The 22,307-nt window shown below is 34.5% G+C and overlaps 1 protein-coding gene across 1 annotated transcript in view; it reads left to right on the top strand.

Annotated features, from left to right (window-relative positions):
• The window catches only part of LOC150101143 (ubiquitin carboxyl-terminal hydrolase 24-like), an 824,883-nt gene that overhangs the window by 250,898 nt on the left and 551,678 nt on the right, over positions 1 to 22,307 (top strand). Inside the window, exon 18 of the mRNA XM_090401261.1 lies at positions 12,694 to 12,805. Within this exon, the coding sequence (XP_090257387.1) occupies positions 12,694 to 12,805 (112 nt within the window). The remainder of the gene's footprint in view (positions 1 to 12,693; positions 12,806 to 22,307) is intronic.

Raw genomic sequence — 22,307 nt, 5'->3', positions numbered from 1 at the left:
CATCAGTGGGAGCCAGGCTAGAAATACCAAGATTTTAGTAATACAGAGCTTATAAGTATTTTATCAGAACAAGTTACCATAAGGTGTTTTAACCTTATTAACTAAAAATCTCAGGAGGAGATATAAATGTAGAAAGTATTTTACCTTGGGTATAATAAATGTTAAAGATACCAAGCTATTTTAAACCTGGTTTTACTCCATTTCCCAAGTAAGCAAACAGACCAATAAGTCAAGTTTGCGCCTGCAAGTGTTGCAAGTCTAGCTGACCCTGCACGTAGTGCAAGACCAAGGCAACTTTTACTTATTCTACTTTTACCATGAGTTGCCTTGGTCTTGCACTACGTGCAGGGTTAGCTAGACTTGCAACACTTGCAGGCACAAACTTGACTTATTGGTCTGTTTGCTTACTTGGGAAATGGAGTAAAACCAGGTTTAAAAATAGCTTGGTATCTTTAAGATTTATTATACCCAAGGTAAAATACTTTCTACATATATATATATATATATATATATGAAGAATTGAATGACTAGAACCGAGATTTAAGTAAAAAGGTTTTAATATAAAAACACTACTAGTTTCGGCCTGTAACAGCCTTCTTCAGGTGACATTATAAAAGAAGAAAAAACACTAAACATTGATGGTTAAAAAACTATGAATGACATAGACAGTCTTTATACATAATTAGCATGGAAACATTGAAGAAGAAGGCTGTTATGCCGAAACTAGTAGTGATTAAAATCTTTTTACTTAAATCTCCGTTCTAGTCATTCAATTCTTCATAAAACTATGTATGTTAACCGAGTTAATGATCATTCTGTCATGTATATATGTATATACACACACACACACACACACACGACGGTTGTTTGAAAAGTTTGGTAAATTTCCAATAGATGGTGACACAATTCGTTCATTCATACCAGTGTTAGCACATATCATCTTTTTCATGACCTCTCCCAAAATTTTAGCCATGTGCAACAGATAGTTCTTGTTTGGCAAACATTTAAAATTGGCTTGTTTGCATTTTTCATAAAAATGGAGAAAAACGATTTTAATGCAGTGATAAAACACTTTTATTTGAAGAAGTGGATGACTGCGCAGATCAAAGCAGAGTTAGATGCAGCTCATGTTGACTCTGCACCAGCATTAAAGACTATTTATTTTTGGATAAATGACTTTAAACGTGGTCGTAAGTCCATCAAAGATGAATTGTGCTCCGGATGCCCGACTGAGGTCACTATGAAGAAAATGATTGACAAAATCCATGGTATCATTATGGAAGACCACCAAGTGAAAGTGCATGACATTGCTGAGATTGTAGGCATCTCAACTGAACAAGTGTATAATATCTAGCACGAAAAATTGCACATGAGAAAGTTGTGTGTGTGCAATGGGTGCCATGATTGTTGACTGTCAATCAAAAACGCATGTGAAAAGACATTTCAGTGGAGTTCTTGGCAATGTTTAATCACAATTCACAGGATTTTTTGTGTTGATTCATGGCTCTAGATGAAACTTGGATCCACCACTATACACCTGAGTTCAAACAGCAGTCAAAAGAGTGGACAGTGCCCTGTGAAAGAGCACCGAAAAAAACGAAGACCATTTTGTCAGCTGGGAAGGTGATGGCCACTGTTCTTTGGGATTCCCAAGGAATTATCACGATAGACTATTTGGAAAAGAGTAAGACACTAACAGGAGTCTATTGTGCATCATTGTTGGGCCATTTAAAAGAAGAACTGAAGAAAAAACAGCTAAGATTGGTGCACAGAAAAGTGCTTTCATCAAGACAGTGCACCGTCCCACACGTTGGCTGCCGCAATGGCAAAATTTCACGAATTGAGGTTTGAATTGGTTCCACATCCACCGCATTCACCGGACTTGGCCCTATGTGACGACTTTTGTTCCCAAACTTAAAAATTTGGCTCGGTGTAGGCCTGCGCAAAAGTGTAACATACAATGATGACTGCAATATCTAGTTTTGACTGTTAAGATACCTCAAGAAATAAAAATTATATGTTTATATATATACATATAAATATATATAATCAGTTAATTAAATTAACACAGTTATATAAATTCCAAATTTCCAGTAATAAATACTCATATAATTAATATTTTAGGTGTTAATTTTTGTGATAACTATCTCTCTCAAATGCAAGAAATTGATACGGTCATTCTTATTTACTTCAGAATAATATAGAAATTCCTTACAAGATACACAATTTTTGAATAATCTTAAAGATTTAAATGAAGCATGGCCATGTCCTTTCCATCCAATTCATTATGTTTCTCAGTATTCTTGAAAACAGTGCTATCCATTTGTTCCTCATTTCTCACTTCAGTCGATTGAGCAGTTTATTTACAGCAGCTTTTCTTGAACTGCATATGATTACAGACTAGCATTTCTTAATATTTTTTTGCTGTCCACCATACAAGTAGATTTGTATTAAAACATCTGATATTTTGATTGGTTCTGATATCATTTAGTTGACAAACTGGACAAAATGGCATTTTCTATATGTGTGTGCATAGAAATAGCATTATAGGATACCTACTAAGACACTCAGATTGGACTACAAATTTGAGGGAATGATGGAGGAAAGGCCTGGTAGAGGGAGACCAGGAACCCAATACAAGTGACGTCAAAAATGGATGAAGTTACCAGTAATACTAACAGCATAAACCAACATCCCATGCTACCCACTGAACAATAGGTAGAGGAGAGAAGAAAAGAGTGAGATATGTATAAAACTTCAATAAACAATAGTTAAAACATATTTGTTCTTTAATTAATTTATTTTATTTATTTTTTTATAGCTTAATTTTTTTTTAATCACCAGTTCATGTGTAATAAAGTTTAGAAGTGAATCAGAGTTGAATAGCTATCAGAGGTGACTTATTCAAGAAAAAATGAAAGAGTTTGAAAACAAGAACCAAACTTTGGAAATTCAGTGTCAAGTCCTGAAGAGAACATTGATTAATTTAGCCAGAGTAGTATGTGAAGTGATTTCCAAGGATAGAAATATCAGAACTCCATGGTAAACTTAGAAAGTTGCAAGGTAGTCAAGGAAAAGAAGAAAGCATATCGAAAGTTCCTGGCAAATAAGTCAACTTGTGCTCTTAGAAAATACAGAGAAAAATGTAAGAAAGTAAAGCACTGTGTAAAACTAGATAAACAGAAATCGTAGGAAGACTTTGATAAGAGCATAGAAAATAAATATCAGGAAGGTGGCAAAATATTCTGTATCCTATTGAAAAAAAGATTAGAAATGGAGAAAGAGTACTGTAAATGGAATCGGAGATGATGAAGGTGACATTCATTATCTATATGGATCACATTATGAAGGAAAGTGGTATTAAACCTGATATCAAAATTGGAGATGTTAATCTCAGCTATTTACTTTATGCAGATGATGTTATACTCCTAAATAAGTCCAATACAAGTCTGCAAGATTCCTTGACTATTTTGAATAACTGATGGAATAAATTTGACATGAAAATCAGCAATAAAAAATACAAAAACAATGAAAATAGGTAGAAACATTAAAAAACCTCAACTGCATCCTGAATAGAGAACCTATAGAACAAGTAAAACATTTCGGCTCTTTAGGCAGCACAATTTTTAGTAAAAATGGTAAATTAGATTTGGAAATAGACAGCACAATTAGCAAAGCTGGTATGGTAGTCAGTCAACTGAATAAATTTATATGGAATAAGAGAGAAATTAGTCAATACACACAAGCCAGTGTTCAAACAAATTTTAACTTATGCATCTGGGAGCTGGGTTAGAAATAAAACTCTTGAAGACTGAGGACCACAGATATGAGAGTTTTTAGAAAGATTAGATGGTATCAGTGACAGTATCATATTAAAAATGATGATATTAGGAATTAACTTGACATTGTTAGCATTTAGGAATGGATTACTAGAGCTAATCTCAGGTGGTATAGCCATTTAAACAGAATGGGAGAGGAAAACAAGTGTTTCTTGCCAGGATAGGAGTAATAAGACTAAGATCTAGGTGGATTGATACAGTAAAAAGTGCCTTAGAAGACAAATATAAGCACTGATAATATTGGTGTTATTTATTTTTATTTATTTAGTGTTTGGCTAAGAAGAACATGCATATGCTTCTACACACAAAAAAAAACCACATACAAGACAACATAATGCATAAAAGAATACAATAGTGTGAAGTGACATTGCAGTCATATATACATATAAAAATATACAAATAAGCAGAAAATTAAAATTGAATGTCTAAGTTCGACAACCAGTCAACATCATCAGTGGAAACTGTTATAAAGTCAGACACTGGTCCTATGAAGGCTCTCTGAGGATAGTCAAATGTGATATGTTGTATAGTTTGGTTATCCTCACCACAGTCACAAGATGATTTTGGTCTTATTCCTCAAGTAAATAAGGAAGCTCCACACCTACCATGGTTGGTGCGAACCCTATTTAGGGAGGCCCATATTTTTCGAGGTAGGTCGAACCCTGATGGAGAGCAAGCTGTTTGGGTTAAAGACAGTCTGCCAGATTACTAGGGCTTTGGCAGTCCATTCCTTCTGCCATGCTATTGTGGCATCATAGCCCTCAGTGACAAGTTGTTGTGCCATTATAATAGGCGGGCATCTTTACTTAAGCCTCTGGGATGTAAAGCTGTCAGTATCAGAGTGTATAGGAAGCAGTGGGTTCTGGCAAATTTTGTTATATTCACGAATCAGATTGTCTTGGTGTCGTAGTTGTGGCGGCTGTATGTGGCTCAGAATTGGTATCCAGTATGATGGAGTAATTCTTTATTGTTCCAGAAATGATACTCATTGTCTGATTCAACACACATGGAGCTAAACCACTTCTCAGAGAAGTGGTTTAGCTCCTCTAGGTCACTAGTTAGTACGTGGTCTATAGTACAGAAGTTCTAATGTTGGAATGTGATGCATAAATCATCAGCATATGCGAATTTTCTAGATATTGTCCTTGAAGGTCAGAAATATACAAATTGAAAAGAAGAGGGGACCAGAACTGACCCTTGTGGGAGTCCATTGTTAAGTGCTCTTGGCTTGCTCATATCATCATCTAGAACTACCTGTTGTTCTATTGGATAGAATAGTGTTGATCAGATGGGTCATTTTTTTACATTTCAGTATTTTAAGGAGCTTGTAGATCATGCCGTTCCTCCATACAGTGTCATATGCAGCCATCAAGTCTATAAAGACTGCACCAGTTTTAAGGCATTTTTCGAAACCAGATTCTATATGTGCTGTTAGGGGCCAAAACTTGATCTTCACAGTTGCGCCGGGCCTGAAACCAGCCTGTTCATGAGGGAGAGTGGCAATAATAATGGTACTAATTCTGTTGCAAATAAGTCTTTCTAGTAACTTAAGACAGACACTGAGTAGTGCTATAGGTCTATAGCTTTCAGGTTTATCAGCAGGCTTTCCAGGTTTCAGGACTGCTATTATCTTTGATTTTTTAAATTCCGCTGGTAATCTACCACTCTGTAGAATATTAGAAAAGAATTTTGTCAGCCATTCCACTATATTTGGTCCAGAGTTTTTTAAAAACTTAGGGTGAATTATCAAATCCAGGCACTTTACCAGTTTATACTCCCTGGAGTGCAGCTAGAAGTTCTTCTTTGGTGAATGGATTCAGTAGATTGGTCACTTCAGAACAACCTTTTTTAAGTCTGGTCAATTCCTTCCTAATTATTTTAGTTTGGGTTTTTCTGATTTAGCTCTGGACAGATTCACTATTCGATTGGCAATACAGTTGGCACTAACAGCAGCTTTTGCATTGGGGCGATGGGAATTAACCAAACTCTTTTTAAGGAGGCTCCATGCCTTCCTGCTTGAATGTTTAAAGTTCAGCCTTTCCATGGTGTCAATCCATTTGTTCTTTCTGGCTTCATTTAAGCTGTCAATAAGATCATCTGCAACATCCACATGTCCACTATTCAGAAAGTCGTTATAAAGTGCTTCACTGGTTTGGCTCCAGCTAGGTATGTATTCTTTCCTAACACCTCTAGGGATGTGATTTTTGGCTATAGAAATTACTATTTTCACAAATCTTTGGTAGTTATAAGGGTGTGGTTGAATCCAGTGCACATTTTTATCTAGATCTGATGAAAAGCAGTAAAAAGACCCAGAATAAGACCAAGATCTAGGTGGATTGATACAGTAAAAAAGTGCCTTAGAAGACAAATATAAGAACTGATAATATTGGTGTGTCGACAGATAAGAGGTTAATTTAGAGAAAAATTGTTGGTAGGAAGTTAGTTACATTATTACTTTTTCATGTAGTACTGTCATAATATCCTGTATGCCCTGCTGAGATATATGTCGTGAATTTGATGATTGTGATGATTTTCTTTATCATCAGTTCATATGCCATATTTAAATTTTTACATTTCTTAGGACGCTGGTAATTTTTTTTCCAAGGACCAATATCCATCTGCTGACTACAATATGGAAAATCTTGATCTATAGTAATTCATATCACATGAGCAAGGAATTCTGTAAATAAACACCACAGTTTCTTTTGATGCAAGGAAAGGAAGAGGCCTTGTTTCTAAGCTAGAGGAAAGGGAGTGAAATAATTAATTTTTTTTTAGGATATGAGTAGTTTTTTAGCAGATCTTTTTCATATGGAATGGCATTTCAGATTCTGTTTTTTTCAGAAGAAAGAAAGAGTATTTTGGGGTATATTTTGGTTGATATTAAGTATATTGTAATTCAGAATAAAGATAATTTCTTAAGAGTTCATACACTAAAAGGGTTCTGTTATCTTCATTTGAACAAATGACAATGAACTTAACAGATAATAGCTTTAATCATAATTTTTTTGTTAGACCATATGATTATTCTAATAATCATAAATTTCAGTGAAAGTTAGCTTTCTTCAATCAGCAGAACTTAGTTCACTGTAAATACATCTGCTCATCATAAACTTACCTTCACAAGCCACTACATACAACAAGATTGAACACATTATCCATCCCAAATTATGGGCATCTGTAAATCTTTGTGCTGAACAGAGCACATATTATCTGCTCCAATTCCCAATCTCTCCAGCAAGAATTGAGCATATTCTGATGCATCATACTGCAGAATGGCTTCACCTCATAGAAATTTAAATGTCTTCTGGACACTTATGGGATGAGTTCCCATCCCATAAGTGTCTTTTACATTAGTCTGAATGATAAATGCACGTAAACACAAGAAAGATATTTAATTAACTAAATATTTCGGTCTGGAAATATCAGACCATCCTCAGTGGTATTACAAGAACGGTTTTAAAAAATACAAGCTGGAATATTAACAATAGATCATTTAAAATAGAACACGCCGCGTGATGATATATCACTAAGTATGAAACGTAATATTTTGAAGTAGAGCCATGATTGGGGGGAAAAAAAAAATCAAGATTACTCATGATTAGACTTTCCCAGATTATTGATATAGATATACAGTCATTACGATTCAGGTTGGGACGATGGAGCAAGGCCTCCACGCTTTCCTTGAATAAACGTTCAAACCTATAACGGGATCTATGTAAGAGGTGAGTCCTGGACCAAAGGATGCTGTAGTCCGTTTCAATCCCGTGCTGAGCCAATCCAGACTTTTCAGGTTTGTTGTGAAGAATGGAGGATTGATGTTCTTGGATTCTTTTTTCAAGAGAACTTCCAGTCTGTCCAAAATAGGAGAGATCACAGTTGCATGGAATTTGATAAACTCCAGGAAGTTGAGCGTTTGTTTTTAGGAGAAGGAAAATGAGAAGACAATTTGTTAATAGGTGAATAAGTAGCTGTTAAATCATATTTCTTTAAAATTCTTGTGATAGGTTCTGAAATACCGAGATATAAGGAATTGGCACTCGATGTATTAAAAATTTGTTGTTTTGTGGAGGATTATAAGAACTGAGAAGATGTTGAGTACTTTTTTCAGAAAAGCCATCGAGTTTCATGTGTTGTTAGATAGTAGAAAGTTCTTTCTGTAGATAATCAAAAGTAGAACAATTAGTTTTTGCTCTTCTGATGAGGCATTTTATAATTCCTTTTTTGACATGGATGATGGGCTGATTCTTTATTGATGGAGCAAGGCCTCCATGCTTTCCTTGAACGTTTGTTCAAGGAAAGTGTGGAGGCCTTGCTCCATCGTCCCAACCTGAATCGTAATGACTGTATATCTATATCAAAAATCTGGGAAAGTCTAATCAAGATTACTCATTAATTTTTTTTTTTTTTTAATCATGTCTCTGCTTCAAAATATTCCGTTTCATACTTAGTGATATAACATTACGCGGCATGTTCTATTTTAAACGATCTATTGTTAATATTCTAGCTTGTATTTTTTAAAACTGTTCTTGTAATACCACTGAGGATGGTCTGCTATTTCCAAACCGAAATATTTGGTTAATTAAATATCTTTCTTGTGTTTACGTGCATTTATCCTTCAGTCTTATGTCACAAGTATCCTTAAAACAGCAAATTTACATTGGTCTTTTACATTGGTGCAGGTTTAGGATTGATTGGTTATTTAAAAAGAGTAGTGAAGCACTCCTATACTACCCATATTTAAATCGGAATGACTGTCTGTTGATTGCCAAGATTTAGAAGAGTATCTTCCTCATAAATGGCAAGTAATAGTGCATCCATCTCCTTTTCTCCTCTTATATAATGCTATGTTCATTCAATTCATTATCTAAATTTAATTTTTTTTCTCTTTTTTTCTTCAAATCACTTATATTTTAATTTTGGGATGAATTGTAATCTTATTTAATATTGCAACCACCTGCAAGGTAACATTCCAGCATGTGACTCAGCTCTGTAAATAGGATTAAAATTCTTTCTTTTAGCTTCACTTTGTGGTTATTCTGATTCACTGATGATGACCTGTTAGTTTCTGGTTGAAATATTTGCAGTAATAAAAATTATTATTGATTCTTGTTTATATGTGTGTCTTATAAACCAAAGAAATTCTCCTTTATTGGCAAGCTAAATCACAAACATCTGGAATGTCTCTGAAATGATACCAGGCATGGGATTGAGAAATATAGTGGAAAACACTTTTCTTCAAGATACAATCATTTCAAAATTAGCTAAGCAGGTGAAATATGGTTATCTACCACTGTTCTCCATTTTGTTGATAAAACTGTCATCTATCTGTAAAAATAGCCAAAATGCATGGTAAAAGATATGTTTATTAATGTTGAATGTTTATTTTTCACTTGGTCAGACTATAATAAATTTAGTTTAATCCTTTATCCAAGTGTGTGCAAACAAAGTTTGCGCCTGAAAGTATCTTCAGGACTGGGGTAAAGTGGTACAACACCGGTCAACTCATTGCAAAGGTGGAGCAAGCTACCAACATTCCTATCTCAGTATCTCCCATAATGCAAAACACATCTCCTTGTGCATATGTATAATGTTATGCATTAAGGAAACGGCCGCTACCCAGACTAGTTTCGACCTTTATTGAGGTCTCTTCAGTGGTGCCACTGAAGAGACCTCAATAAAGGATGGAGATTTTGAATCACTCTGTGTAATTTATGGACAAAAAAATTAAATCTAAAAACAAAAGCCACACTTTTAAGCTGAAATGGCAAAATCTGAAGGAAACATCGATGGATTAATCCAAGGGAGCACAAAAATTCAATGAATGAAATTAGTTGCAAAGATAGAAAAATCTTAACTTCAACTTAAGAGCATAAAGAGACAGGATAAAGAGATAGAGTTTATTCTTTTGTATCCTACAAAAGAATAAACAGTATCAGAAATTCTTAGTAAGCAAGTCAGCAGGTGTTCTCAGAGAATATAGAGAGAAAAATTTCAGTAAGCTTGAAGTATGTGTAAGAGTAGGTAAACCAAAAGTTATGAAAAGACATTGATAAATATAGGAGATTAATATCATAGGGTGGCAGAATGTTTTGAAGACAACTTAAGTAGATGAACATATAGATGTGGAGTAATTACTAATTTGAAAGATTATTAAATGAGGCAGGTAGTGACAGTATAAAGTGGAAAATAATCAAGAGGGATGCAGTCAGGAGTCATCCCACCACCTGAGGTAGAAAAAAGTCAGAAACCTGATATGTAGAAAGACAGCTGGAGTAGATATTAGACCAGAAATGCTCAAATATGAAGGTGTGAAAATTTACAAGCCACAATGCACAGGTCCTGATTAGAGGCCTGAATTCTGCATGATAATAGTAGGGCTCATAATATCCGTCTATAAAAGGAGAATAAAACAATGTGAGAATTGCAGAGTAAATTCCTTGCTGAGTGTTCTGTGAGATGTGTGCAAGCATGCTTAAGTAGCTCAGAAAAAAAAAAAAAAAGTGGAAGAAAAATTCAGACCAAATGGGAGTTGTCCACAGGAGATTTTTGCTTTAAGACATATAGTGATATAATGTGAGTCCACGCAGTTAGCCTAGTGGCTATGCGCTTCACAACCATATGCCTGGGGAAGGAGTGTCCTAGGTTTGATTCCCATTGACGACATGAGGAGCTTAAGGGTCTTTCTCAACCATAGACAAGTTAGCCGGTCTTGGGCTTTGACAGCAGGGTTTTTCCCCCAGTTTATCTGGGATTTTTCATCCCACAAACAGGCAAACTAGCCCCATGAACATGTGCGGATTACAGTTATGAACATCGCCCTTAGGAGATGCAGCAGAGGAGTGGCGAACCGGCTGCGTTAATACACCAGTAACCCCTCATTAGGAGGGGACTCAACTCATCCTAGGACGGACGAGAGGGATAGGATATAATGGAGAAACCATGGAAATATAAGAGTGATCTGTATTTATTTTTTGTTGATCTGGAAAAGGTATATGATAAGATGCTAACAGAAAAGCCATGCAAAATGCTGCCAAAAACCTATATAGTCTGTATTTGAATTTCATGTTAGCAGGTTAAATTGATGGAAATATGGAAAGATGGTTTAATGTAAAATTACATCTGAAGAAGAGTGGCATTAAACTTGAAACTTTAAAATTTAACATATTCATTTCATTTCCCTACATTATGCAGATAATGTAGTCCTAATTAATCCTGTACAAGTCTTTAGGATTCTTTAAATGACAGCGCATGTGCATCCACTGAACTCTATGTAACTGGAATGCTCTCACACACCACAAGGAATCAGGAAAGAAAGAAATCACGTAACTCGGAACAGAGAAAATTTCCAGAAATGAAGAAAATTTGCGCCTGAAAATATCTTCAGGACTGAGGAAAGGTAATGCAACACCAGGCAACTCAGAGCAAAGGTGGATCAAGCTATCATCACTCCTATCTCAGTATCTCCCATAATGCAAAACACAACTCCTTGCAGATATGTATAATGTTATGCATTAATGGAAGGGCCACTACCCAGACCGGTTTCGACCTTTATTAAGGTCTCGTCAGTGGGAGCCAGGCCCAGAGGTGGAGATACCAAGGCAGAAGCAATGGATAGGTCATCTTTACCTATAGAAGTTGCCAAAGGTGTGCTACCTTATTATTAAATTACTCTGGATTTAGAGAAAGATGTTGAAAGTTTATTTTGCACTTGGATAAAGGTAATCCTTTATCCAAGTGTGGGCAAACAAAGTTTGCACCTGAAAATATCTTCAGGACTGATGAAAGGGAGATGTGTTTCGCATTATGCAAGACACTGAGATAGGAGTGATGATAGCTTGGTCCACCTTTGCTCCGAGTTGCCTGGTGTTGCACTACCTTTCCTCTATCCTGAAGATATTTTCAGGTGCAAACTTTGTTTGCTCACACTTGGATAAAGGATTAAACTAACTTTATTATTCCAGAAATGAAAGTAATAAAAAACTGAGTATCCACATATAAGACACACCCTGTTTTTCAGACCTATTTTCAAGGAAAAAAAGTGCATCTTATATGCCCAGAAATGCAGTATATTCAAGATGATCAAAAGCTAGAGAACACAGACATGAGAGTTCTAAGAAAAATTAGAGTCGTGCAAAATGAGAATTAATAATAGAATTATATTAAAAATGAAGATATTATATTTGGAAGGAATCTGACAAAATAAACATTCAGGAATGTGTAAGCAGAGCATTATAGAGTGGTATAATCACTTAAATGGAATGAAAGAGGAAAGGCTAGCAGAACTGGTGTTTGGTGCCAGAATAACACGGAAAAGTACCCCATAAGACAACCAAGTTCTAAGTGGATTGATGCTTTTAGGCTTGTTCATTCTTTTGGTCTTTTCTATTTCAGAAAAATTCATATAAGATCTGAGCTATTGAAGATCTGACAAATAACAGCTTCATTTGGAGGAAAATACTGTAGATCCTTTGTGGATATATCAGCAATTTGCTGCTGATGACACACGCAGATATGGGGGCATTTAGATCAAGAAAACTTTATTCATAATTTGAGTCATATTACATACATTATTGTATGTTTTAGGTAATTTATTTTGGTTTGTGAATATAAAAAGAATATTAAATATACACGTGTACTGAAATAGAAGTTTGTTACTTAATATTGAAGATAATCAGATTTCTTTTTATGACATTGTGATCACCAGTCTAAATTATGGTGATTTCTTTCAAGTTTTAACAAATAGTTTATAACATGCTGTCAAATGCTTGATGATGTCATGTGACAATGTCTTATTGGTGTGTAATAGTAGTTGTCTTTATAAAAACAAACAGTAATTATCTTTAATTTGCAGATGTGTTTTGAATGGTTTAGTAAATGTTTACAAGATTTAGAGTCTGATACTCAGTCCCAACTATTTCAATGTAAGCTTCTCAAATTGGATCCTACACAGGTAACATATAATGGTAAGTAATGTGTGATTTTATTTATTCGTATATATTGTTGTTTAGTGTATTCTATAGTCCATACTAATTCACATGCTAAAGTATGTGAATACTTATCAAAATAATTATCTCATATCATTTGGTGTCTCTGTAGCATAGATACAAATAATATGGTTTACAGTTACAAAATGTACATGCTTTAAAGGTAGCCTTTGCCAAGTGGTTAATGCATACTTTCCACCTTGCAGTTGTGGTTTGAATCTTATTGTGGGCTTGGATGTTTAGAAATATCTTAAGTAGGAAGACAAATTTCATTGCCTGGTATGAGACCACAACCCTGCTTGTTGTAGTCCCAAAGTGGTTTGAAAGCCTGCTTGTTGTAGTCCAAGTTTGGTCTCTAGAGCAGGATTTTAAATAATATAAAAACAAATAAAAAATACAAAAAAGTATATAAAAGTAATAAAAACAGAAAATAAAATCCTTCCATTATACCATCCTCAGTACTAATTTACTATCAATTTACAAACTTTCATAGTTGGGAGTTTTTTTATTTTATTTTTTTTTATTTTTTAAGGCCTTTCAAAATGTACATGCAAATATTAAAATTGATATTCATTGGCATTTGCCCATATGACCAGTCTGTTCAAATTAGCCTGCTGGGATTATCTATCAGTTATATTCTTTATCATCCCCCTAACTTAGCATCATCAGCAAATAATTGGATATTACATTTATTTTGCAAACCCATTCCTTTGAGGTTGTGTAACAATTTCCTGTCAAACTCCACAATTTGCAGCACTCTTAGCTCCAACTTTGTATGATTGAATTATCTTGCTCTCCTTCCACTCATTAGGAATTTTGCATGTGGTGAGTCCTAAATTAAACAACCAGGTCAGAGGCATTGTTTTGCACTGTAACTGTTTTGCACATTCCTTCTGCTCTTATTCCGATATCCCATCAAGTCCAACTGCTTTAATATTTCTAATTCATCTATTTCTGTCCAGTTACTCCTTGGCATTCATAGAGCTAATGGGTATGCCCACAGTATGTACCTTATTAAAATAAACACTTTATAAGACAACTACTCCTTGCATATCTGACACTTTTTTCTACCAATTAGATTCACTAAGATTATTTGTACATGGTCATTCCTTTTATTCACTACATAATGATAAAATTCTCTCAGATTTCCTTTGGCTTGTTTGGCTAAATAAGCAGATATTCCCTTCCTACCCATGTTTATCATTCTCCTAGCCTGCTCTTTATAATACTCTTAAGAATCCATTTCTACATACATTCTATAGGGTATCATGATAATACTACTCCAGAATTCCACCTTTTGACCAGTCTTCTGAATTGTGCAGTGATGCCTCCATAAATTGTTTATAACTCTATACTTCGACTCTCATTATAGTTGATGTTAATCAGTCATATATGTTTTCTTCATAATTAAATCCATTTACGGACCACTTTTATGTTATCAGGCATTTAATAATAATACAATAATACACTGCACACTATTACAGTAAAATATGTCAGAAACATTTGTACATTAAAATTATTTCATTTAAGAATTAATTATTATTAATAATTCTCACATGAATGACTGTTTAGCAGAATTATGTAATTTTACTTATAAGCTGAATAATATAAATTAAGTTTTATGAAAAATTAATTAAGGCAATGTGTATTTTACTTGTATAAATATTCAAGAAATAGGCACTATCCTGAAGAGAGTTGTCAGTTTTTGCAAATACAAAGTTATAACATGAAATCATTTTACTCACTGCAGATTTTAGTGCATGCTTCTGCCTCTTTAACAATCAGAAATTAGCACCTTTTGCCTTCAGAGAAATAAAACTGCCAATTAAAGCATTCAAGATGCATCAGTGTCAATGGTTAGAAATTTGCTAACAAAATCTCAGGATTTCCATCACAACTAATTTAACTCATGACAATGTTCTCATATCTTCCTTGTCAGCAGTAACAGCTGAGTTGAAATTCACACATTTCATATATTAAATGATGTTTAAATACAATATATAAATGAGGGAAAGTGAAAGGTTTAATGCTAATAACTATAAACATAAGGAATTAACTCCTCTAATTCTGTTTACATTTAACAACAATAAACATTAGTTTCAAAATAGCTTCAATACAAATTATGTAGATGTAAAATAATTTAAGCATTTTGTTTCTACTTGATATCTTTCACAGTAACATGACAAATACTTTCATTTCATTTTGCAAAATTTCTGCAATACAGAAGAAGCATGAAAGAATAAAACGTGAAGATATACATTTCACTATAATAATAGTTTCTTTTAGTGGTCATTTACGGGTAAATTAATGCCATCTAAATTCATAATATGTTAATACAATCGATTAATTTAAAGTCTTTCAAAACTTGAGAAAAATTGGTGATGTTTGAAATAGCTGCTGTGACTAAATATTTATATATGAAAAAACTGGTTGCTTTTTGTGAAACTAACCCAGATTTACTTCTCATTATACTGTATTTGTTTAAAATTTAAAATCTTTAAATGCAAACACAAGTGCTGAGTCTTGGCAGATGTGATTATTAAGTGTGCAATAAGAGGCTTCAAAAATATATGTGTGGCATGGATGCAATTTTCCTACAGGCTGTGCCACTATTACATTTCACTTATATCAAATTCAGCCTTCTAGGAGAAAACCTTGTTCATTCCCTGGAATGTGTATGTTTCTAACACCTTCAATCAAACGGCTTAATTATATATTATTTAAGAGATTGGTTTGATGAACTTTCTCCACCACCACCACTACCTCCCATGGTTCTCTCTTATAAAGAGCCTGTAAAGAGCCTAAGCATCTTGTCAATATCCGTGCTTCTAATTTATTTCTGGACTACAACCACCCTCATAGCAAACAAACAATGTGCACTGCACTTTTCTTTTATAGACCACCAAGTAGGTGATAAAAAGGTTTATTCTCACGCCAGTAGCTGTGGTTGGTTTTTGAGGTCTGTGATAGTGGTTCACATGCCACTATGACCAACTTTAAAGTTGTTTATCCAAATACTCTGGTTGCATAAGCTGAATGTACATATTTGAATCATTTATCTGTATCACAGTTTTTGTTGAAAATAATTCTTTTATACCTGATTAAGTTACTTTTAAGTCAGATTAGTGTAGAAAGAAAAATTATTTCTGAGAATTTCTTTGTTATTTAACACAAAACTTCATGAATATGATTTTGTTCCACTATATTAAATTAAAAAGAAAAATAAATTAATATTTTGCAGTAAGATATGTTTAAATCTTGGTCTATGTCATTTGGGACACAATTTTTAAGTTTTGTTAAGCTGTGTTCCTAGCAGTGTAGGAACTTTGGCATTGGTCATTTGCCAAAGGTGGTAGAAGCCTAGATTTCTGCCATGTATACCAGACTCATATCATTTAATCTAGAAACTATAAGAATGATTCAGAATGAGTAGTAATGTAATCTCAGTCGTGCTGTTATTAATGATGAAGAGAATGATAGGTAGGATAGTGGTTAACAGTTTCTGGCTTAAACTTTTCAGCTTAAGCTACAAATTTTGATTAAATTGTTCTTATTAACAATAACAATAATTAGCAATAATCTTATTAACAGTTATAATGATCAAAAACAAAGAGGGACAACTAATTGAAAGTAAAACAAAAAAAAATGGCCAGATGGGAAGAATACTTCAGAGATTTATATAATAAAAACAGCTCCAAGGATATTACTATTCCAGCCACTGAAATGGAAGAGGAAACAAATATCTTTACCAAAGAAATAATAGCACACATATTGCATTGTATTCAAATACATGCAGAATCCTTAAAAACAGAAAATAAACAACTTTTGGAACCATTAAAAACATTATTTCAGGATCTACAAAAATGAAGCAGTGCCCATTGATTGGACCAAATCAGTTATAACGCCTATAATACAAAAAAGGAGATAAAACAGAATGCAATAATTACAGAGGCATTAGCCTCCTCAGTATTCCAAGTAAAGTTTTTACTAAAGTACTCCAAAAACAAATTAACACGTTCACTGCCAAGCTACTTTGGCATGGTCTGTTCCCCTACGCCGAGCAGTTTTACTTCTTTAAGATCAGTACGATAATCTCGCTACCGGAGGTAAACGGCCTACGAGTATACTCGTAGTTGGCTTGTACAGAGCATATACGGTCTATGAGAATACACAGTGTTGATGCTAGCCCCACAAGCCAAGGATTTTCTCTTCTTCAAGGTCACTACAATAATCTCGTTCCCGGCGGTAAGCGTCCTACGAGTATACTCGTAGCTGGCTTGTGAAGCAGGTTTAGCCACTACGAGTATACTCGTAGTTGGCAGCGAACGTGTTAAGCCATATATAGAACTAGCACTAGGAGAAGAACAAGCAGGTTTCAGACCAGGAACGAAGCACAATTGATCAACTATTCACCTTAAGACAGTTAATAGAAAAGACACTAGAGTACAACCAAAGTTGCTACATAAATTTCATAGACTTTTGTCAGACATTTGATTTAATCTGTAGAAGAGAACTATGGAAAACTATGGAAGAATTTGGAATTCCCAACAAAACAATAAGAAAAATAAGGAATCTGTATGAGAAATCTGAAAGTGCAGTACTAATGGTGGACACCTTAACCAAATGGTTCCACACAGAGAGAGCAAAGAAAGACAGGGATGCAATCTGTCACCAGACCTGTTCAGTTTTACACTGGAAGAAGCAACCAATAAGGCCTTAAACAGTGAAGACTCCGGAATCAAAATATATGGAAAAAATGTAACAAATTTAAAATTTGCAGATGACATTGCATTACTTTCAAGCACAGAAGAAAATCTACAGGGAATTTCTGATAAAATAAAGGAGCAGTGTATAAAATCTGGATTAAACATAAATATAGACAAAACAAAAATTATGCAAATAGGAAAAAGAAGCACCAATCTGAAAATTGAAATTGATAGTAAGAATCTAGAACAGGTAGAAAACTTCACCTACCTTGGAGGAGTTATTGAGTACAATGGTGAAATTGCAAAAGATATAAACAGATGAATCAGTCAACCATCCAAAACGTTTGGACTACTTAATAAAATATGGAAGTCAAGTGACATCAAACAATTAACAAAAGTAAGAGTATGAAACAATCGCCCTCCCAATACTGTTCTGTGGAAGTGAATGCTGGAATCTCAGAAAGGCTGAAGAGAAAAAATTATTAGTTACTGAAATGGGTTGGCTAAGAAGATTACTTGGAGTATCTCTGCTGGATCGACTAAGAAACAAAGACATAAGGAAACGACTGAAACAAAAAATAACAATAATAGACAAAATCGAAGAAATAAGACTGCGATGGTTTGGCCATGTGACCAGAATAGGAACAGAAAGACTACCATCTAAAGCCCTGAATACAATGATGGAAGGTAAAAGATTTTAATCTATAGTTCACATCTGAGAGCTGCTCAGCTTTTATTCTCTTTAAAGCTTTCTTATGTTCTTCTTTTCAATATAAAATTCAATTTTATCCTGCTCAAGACTAAATGGTGATCACTTCCAATTTCAAATCTTCTGTACACTTTGGTGTCCTGCACCAGTGGGAAAACATCACTATCAATAATAAAATAGTCAATGAGTCTTTTCTTATTCCTTATCTCTTCTCTCCTTGTGAATTTGTGCACATTTTTATGTTGGAACATTGTGTTAGTAATAACCAGTTCATGTCCTGAGCAGAAATCCAACAGGTATTTGCCATTATTATTAGCTTTGCTCTTTTCTCCCAATTTTCCCAAAATATTTTTGTATGTCTGACAATCATTTCCTACTCTGCTATTTAGATCCCCAACAAGGACTAACTTTTCCTTTTTCATTGTGTTAGTTGCTTTCTCTAAAGCCTCAAAAAATTCTCCATTTCTACGTTAGTAGAACCTTCTGTGGGCACAAATAAGTCTCATTGTCCTGTTCCCCATTCTCATATTTGCCCACATCACTCTACTTGATATTGCCTGCCATTCAAGAAGATTAGCCTCGTATTTAGTGTTGAATACTATGGCTGCTACTTCTTTTCCTTGATTGTCATTGCCTGAATATAGCATTTTGTAAATATTGCTCAGAAAGATCTCACCAGTTTGTCTTTTTTTGTTTCAGTCACCCCTATTATGTCGATCTGGTACTTATCCAATTCTTCAGCTAGCTCCAGTTCTTTGCCATTCAGGCTTCTTATGTTGATAGTACCAATCTTGAACTCTGGTAATGTTGAGTGTGGGTAAGTTTTAGGATTTGTTCCAGTAGCTGACTTTTCGCTGTTTGCCCTGGTTCTTTGCCGAAAACAATGGGGGGGGGGGGGCTTGTTTAACTGGGTGATGCCCCCAGCCAGCATGAAATTCTGTCATGTTGTACTATCATTTGAAATTTTGGTTTAAGCCAATAAGAATACAATTTGCTTGGCTAAATCCCAAATTGCCAGCCCATCCTCGTTTGTTCAGTATCTAGGTAGATACCTAACAGGTTGCACCATGAGAAGGTGAGAATTGGACATTAGGTGAGAAGCCCGGGTCGGTTCTGTGCATTCCTTTGAAGGCTATGTGAGGTCTCTTCTCAGTTATATAGCTTTGACCCTTAAGCATCCCACATGGAGAGAAAGATGCAATAAATAAAAGACTCATTGACCGTGTTATTGTTCATGACAATGACAATATCTTCATGCTTATTTAGGACAAAGAGTATTCAGGGGATTTTAAGTAGGAAATGATCGCCATTTATTTTTGAGTGGGATAAAATTTAATATCATATTGAAAAGAAAATTGTTTAAGAACATTTTAAAAAGAATAAAAGTCAAGCAGCTTTCTTCGATGAATTGTAAACTCAAATATTATTGAAGAAAAAAAATTAAAGAGTTTGAAAATAAGAACTAAACCATGGCAACTCAGTGGCATACTGCAGAAAATGTTGATTAATTCAGCTAGCGAGAGACGTCGAAATTGTCTTCAAGTGTAGAAAAAATCAGAAGAAAGAAAATTAAATATTCCTATCAAGTAAGTCATGTGCTCGGAGAGAATATAGCACAAAATTGAAGAAAGCAAAGCAGCGTGCAAAAGTAGCTAAAGAAAACTCGGGGATGACTTTTGTAAGAAAATAGGAGATATATATATATCATGAAGTAGCAAAATGTCCTGGAGGCTATTGAACAAGCTTCGAAATGGAGGAAAGAGTATTGTAAAAGGAATCGGAGATGATGATAATGACATTAAATCTTGAGATAAAAGATATTTGAGATTGCCTAATTATCTTGAAAGATTGCTAAATGAAACAAGAAATGACAGAACAGGTAGAAAACATTTAACAGGAATGCATTTAGGAGTACGTATCAATACCTTAGGTAGAAAAAGTAATCAAAATGGAGAAATAAATGTCATCTCTAATTGTGTCAGGAGGCCACATAATAGATAAATGAATGTCTGTATTCAGAATATGTTGCGCATTTCAGAAAATGTACCTGAGAATAGAATTTTTTTGAACATTTGTATAGTCTTGAACTCTTATAGCTCCACAGGAGGCCTGCATCTTATTTCTGGTATGTTGTGTGATATAAAAAATGAAGAACATTGGCGCAAATTAAAGGAAATAATATTAAAATCAGCAGAAAATACAATAGGTTACACAGAAAGAGAAAATAAAAAGGATTGGATCTCGAATGAAGTAAAAAGGTTAAGCGATCAAAGGAAAACCATGAAAGTAAAACAGAACTATAACAGAAATGAATATAATAGATTAACCAGAGAAATTAGAAAACTACTTAAAAGAGACTAGAATAACTGGTTAGAAGAAAAATGCAAATTGGCAGAGAGGCTATCAAAAGAAAATAACTTCCATAGATTATATAAACAAATAGACCAAATTAGTAAGACACTGACAACAAAAATTATAATGATCAAAAACAAAGTCAGAAAATTCAACTTTCTCAAGTCAAAACAAGAAAGTTCTACCTTAAATAATTGCCATAGCAGTCTTAAGAATTTGGTAATTAACAAATCGTCATACGTGCTAAGTCCCGATGAAGAGAAAATTCTCGAAAAAGGCCTAAACTTTGTGTTAGCACCGAAATGCATCCCTAAAGAATTACTTTTAACTAAGATGGAGAAGGCAGCTTCGCTACTTCCTACCGCAGACGCGAGTTTACTTCGGATCGAAGCAATTCTTGCAATCAACGATGCAAAACCTCCTTCTGATAATATATCCCCTAGTGAGAGACTTGCAATTAAAAATCTACGGATTAACAAGGACATTGTCATCTTAAAGGCTGATAAGGGGAATGCAACTGTAGTTGTAGATAAAATAGACTACCGAGAAAAAATCTTAGCACTGTTAAATTCAGATAGTTATTTGGAAATTGAGAGAGACCCAACAAGAGAAATACACAATAGAACAAATAATCTCCTACAAAAGACCACAGAAATTCCACGGAATACACGGCTCTCCATCCGCTCTTTACACCCCCTCATTCCAAGGTTATATGGACTCCCGAAGGTACACAAAGAAAACTATCCACTGAGACCTATAGTAGACAGCATTGACTCACCCACATACAGGTTATCCAAATATTTGGCGTCATCGTTAAAAGCTTATGCGGGAAAATCTTCTTCTTATATTAAAAACTCAACAGATTTTGTCTCTAAAATAAAGGACCTAAAACTAAAATCTTCTGATATCATGGTGAGCTTTGACGTGGTAGCACTCTTTACCAACGTTCCGACACAGGACGTTCTCCATATTTTAAAAAACAAGATTTCAAATAAAATGTTCTCTCTGTTATCTCACTGTGTAAACTCTGGCTATTTTGAATTCGAAGGTAAACTATACAAACAGGTCAAAGGATTAGCTATGGGAAGCCCTCTCTCTCCTGTGTTAGCCAACATTTTTTTCGAAGACTTTGAAGAAAAGGCGATCTCCTCTTTTACTTTAAAACCAAAAATTTGGCTTAGATATGTGGACGATATATTCCTCATATGGGAGCATGGTACTGAGAATCTTAACAAGTTCCTCGACCACTTAAACAACCGCCATCAAGATATAAAATTGACTATGGAGATTGAAGAAAATAGTTCCATCTGCTTCCTAGATGTTAAACTCACCAAGACGCCTGAATCAATTAAAGTCTCTATTTTTAGAAAGCCAACACACACAGACAGATATTTGCATGCGTCCTCCCATCACCATCCAGCGCAAAAGTTGGGTATTATATCAACTCTAGCGAATCGTGCAAGATCTGTACTGTCAGATGAAGAAGAACTAAAAAAGGAACTACAACATCTTAAATGGACCTTTAAAAACAATGGCTACTCTCTAAAAAGTATTAACAACCAATTATCCCGCCACCAACGTAACAACGTAGAGACACAGGACGACTCCAAAGGTCATATCGTCTTGCCATATATCAGCACACTATCCAAAAAGCTGAGCAGAATTCTAAAGAAGTTTAACATAAAAACGTGCTTCTCGACTCTGCCAAAAATAA

Source organism: Typopeltis vanoorti, chromosome 12 (assembly GCF_054136105.1).
Source record: "Typopeltis vanoorti isolate ZY-2024b chromosome 12, IOZ_Tvanoo_1.0, whole genome shotgun sequence".
In the NCBI taxonomy this organism is placed as follows: domain Eukaryota; kingdom Metazoa; phylum Arthropoda; class Arachnida; order Uropygi; family Thelyphonidae; genus Typopeltis; species Typopeltis vanoorti.
The sequence above is the reverse complement of the archived record's forward strand: the minus strand, read 5'-3'. Positions and strand labels throughout refer to the sequence as shown.